The sequence below is a fragment of the Trypanosoma cruzi genome, genomic scaffold (genome assembly GCF_000209065.1).
Source record: "Trypanosoma cruzi strain CL Brener 1047053516095 genomic scaffold, whole genome shotgun sequence".
Lineage (NCBI taxonomy): Eukaryota > Euglenozoa > Kinetoplastea > Trypanosomatida > Trypanosomatidae > Trypanosoma > Trypanosoma cruzi.
Genome location: NW_001849437.1, coordinates 95234 through 97234, shown reverse-complemented (window position 1 = coordinate 97234; position 2001 = coordinate 95234). Strand labels below are relative to the sequence as shown.

The window sequence follows — 2001 nt, the reverse complement described above, 5'->3', positions numbered from 1 at the left end:
CCCTGTACCACGGGCACACTCTGTTCAGCGTCAGTCGCTGTTTGAGGCTGCGGTGTTTGCTCTTGGCTGTCGCCGTTCGATGCGTCCCGTGTGAGACCCGAGCTGGGTGCAGCCGCATTCTCTGCTGAGTCCTCGGACGGCTGCGTCGCATGTGCTGTTTGTCCTTCTGCTGGCGCTGGTACTGGAGATCTCTGTGCGCTCTCCCCCGTCCTGAGCACGTGTAGCCCTCCTCGTTCCTGTTGTGTCCACTCGCTCTGAATATTTGTAACTGACGCGCTGCCTTTCTGTCCATCCCTCTCTTCCACGGCGAGAGTTGCCGATCCTGCAGAAAATTGTGGCGGTTGAGAGCACACACTCGACATTGACGGCTCTTCGCCGCAGCATGCTGAGCCTGCCTCCTCCCTTTCTCCTGCCTCACTTCCACCAGCGGGAGGATCGTCTTAGACGTCGGAGACAACTGCGGGCTGCTGCTTGGGGCCAACACCACCACCACCAGCACCCAACACAGGAGTACTGCTGGCAGCGTCTGTATCGGTAGCAGAAGATGGAGCCGTTGGTGCAGCCCCACTGCCGCTGAGCTTCAGTCCCGCTCCCTGCATCACCGACCGGTGGTTGTCCTGCATCACTGCTGGGCGTTCCGCTTGCGCCAACGCCGCCGTCCTCACCGGCCGGTACCGCCGCCGCTACTCCCCGTAAGGCGGCACTCGACACGCAGTCCCTCCTCGCAAACACCACCTCGTCATCCATTCCCCTCGCAAGCCCCGCGTCGTCCATTCCACCATCAGCGCAGTAGCACACAGGCCACGCGTCAACACCGCCGGCACCGCATCAAAGCAGAGGACACACACCAGCAGCACACGGCCAGTCATCATCGCCATCACTCCTGTCACTTGCGTGTAGCCTTCAGCAAAACCTAACGCCCCTTCAACAGAGAGGGAAGTAAAAAGATAGACACAGCCGCTACACCACGCACAGCAACAAATGGCAACACACCAGCAGCAGCAGCGCACACACCACGAGACAGATGGAATCAGTACGATTGCAGAGCTCGCACACCGCACCGCAAACCACAAGTTTAAAAAACAATAAAAAAACAATAATTAAAAAACAGAAATTAAAAAGAAAAACAAACCCAGGGCTCCAGTGCGCATGCACATGAGTGTGTCCGCGATGCGTTCAACGCGACGGATGCGGGGCACAACGCGGAGCACACAGCACGGCAGCAGAAGCAAGTGAAGCAAAACACAATCATTATTTTCTCCTATTTTATACAGTGGACCAAAACACACGCGCACAAATCCCCGCGGTTGGGTGCTGGCACGCACAGCCCGCACACACCTCTTCAGCCCAGAGCGGTGTACGCCAGCGCGGATGCGGCGAGCACCAGCGGGGCACACACCCACGCAGAGCTGCTGAGGCTGCCGTCGATTTCGCGAAGACGTGACGGTGCGCGGGTGGTCGACACAGCTGGCGCCTCTGTAGTCGTAGTACTTGGTGCCTCTGGCGCAGTAGTGGTCGTGGTTGTCGTAGTCGGTGCCTTTGTTGTGGTCGTCGTCGTCGTGGTCTCGGCAGGATCTTTGGCTTCCTGAGCTGCTTTATCTGCGGATGTATTAGTGCCATTTTGTCTTCCTGTCATACCGTCCTTGCCTTCTGGCTGTAACTTATTGGTCACGACATTTGATTGCGGTTCCCCAGCGGTCACACCTGGTCCCGATCCGCCAACGTTTCCCTGCTCCGAAACGGACCCCAAACTTGGCGACCCTGTCGAACCGGCCGTCGGGTGTGATGGATCTGGTGGTGAAGGCGGTGGAGAGACAAGTAAATTATGTTTGGGGTCGGCCGTCTCATTGGGGTCTGGTAGCCGCGTTTTAGTCGCCGTTATCGTACTGGAAGAACCTTGAACATCACCTTCAGGCTGAGCGTCTGCCACGCACACGGACGGGCAGCAGCACAGGGCAAGCACCAACAGGGCGCACAGCAGACGGCACGTCGTCATCATCG

At 58.2% G+C, this 2001-nt stretch overlaps 1 protein-coding gene and 1 pseudogene across 1 annotated transcript, besides 5 other annotated features; both read right to left on the bottom strand.

The window, feature by feature from the left end:
- Positions 1–506: a sequence feature (heterozygous, Esmeraldo-like haplotype).
- Tc00.1047053430603.10 lies at positions 1–878 on the bottom strand (annotated as a pseudogene; the record flags this gene model as incomplete).
- Positions 507–1034: a sequence feature (areas merged during assembly that could not be assigned to a particular haplotype. This can correspond to areas where the two haplotypes were merged or to regions with more than two copies in the genome that were merged during assembly.).
- Positions 1035–2001: a sequence feature (heterozygous, Esmeraldo-like haplotype).
- Positions 1079–1131: a sequence feature (A-rich).
- Positions 1343–1999, bottom strand: Tc00.1047053430603.20 (mucin TcMUCII, putative; the record flags this gene model as incomplete). The annotated part of the gene is made up of 1 exon (XM_797500.1): positions 1343–1999. The coding sequence occupies one exon, from the start codon at positions 1997–1999 to the stop codon at positions 1343–1345; it is 657 nt and encodes a 218-aa protein (XP_802593.1).
- Positions 1509–1565: a microsatellite.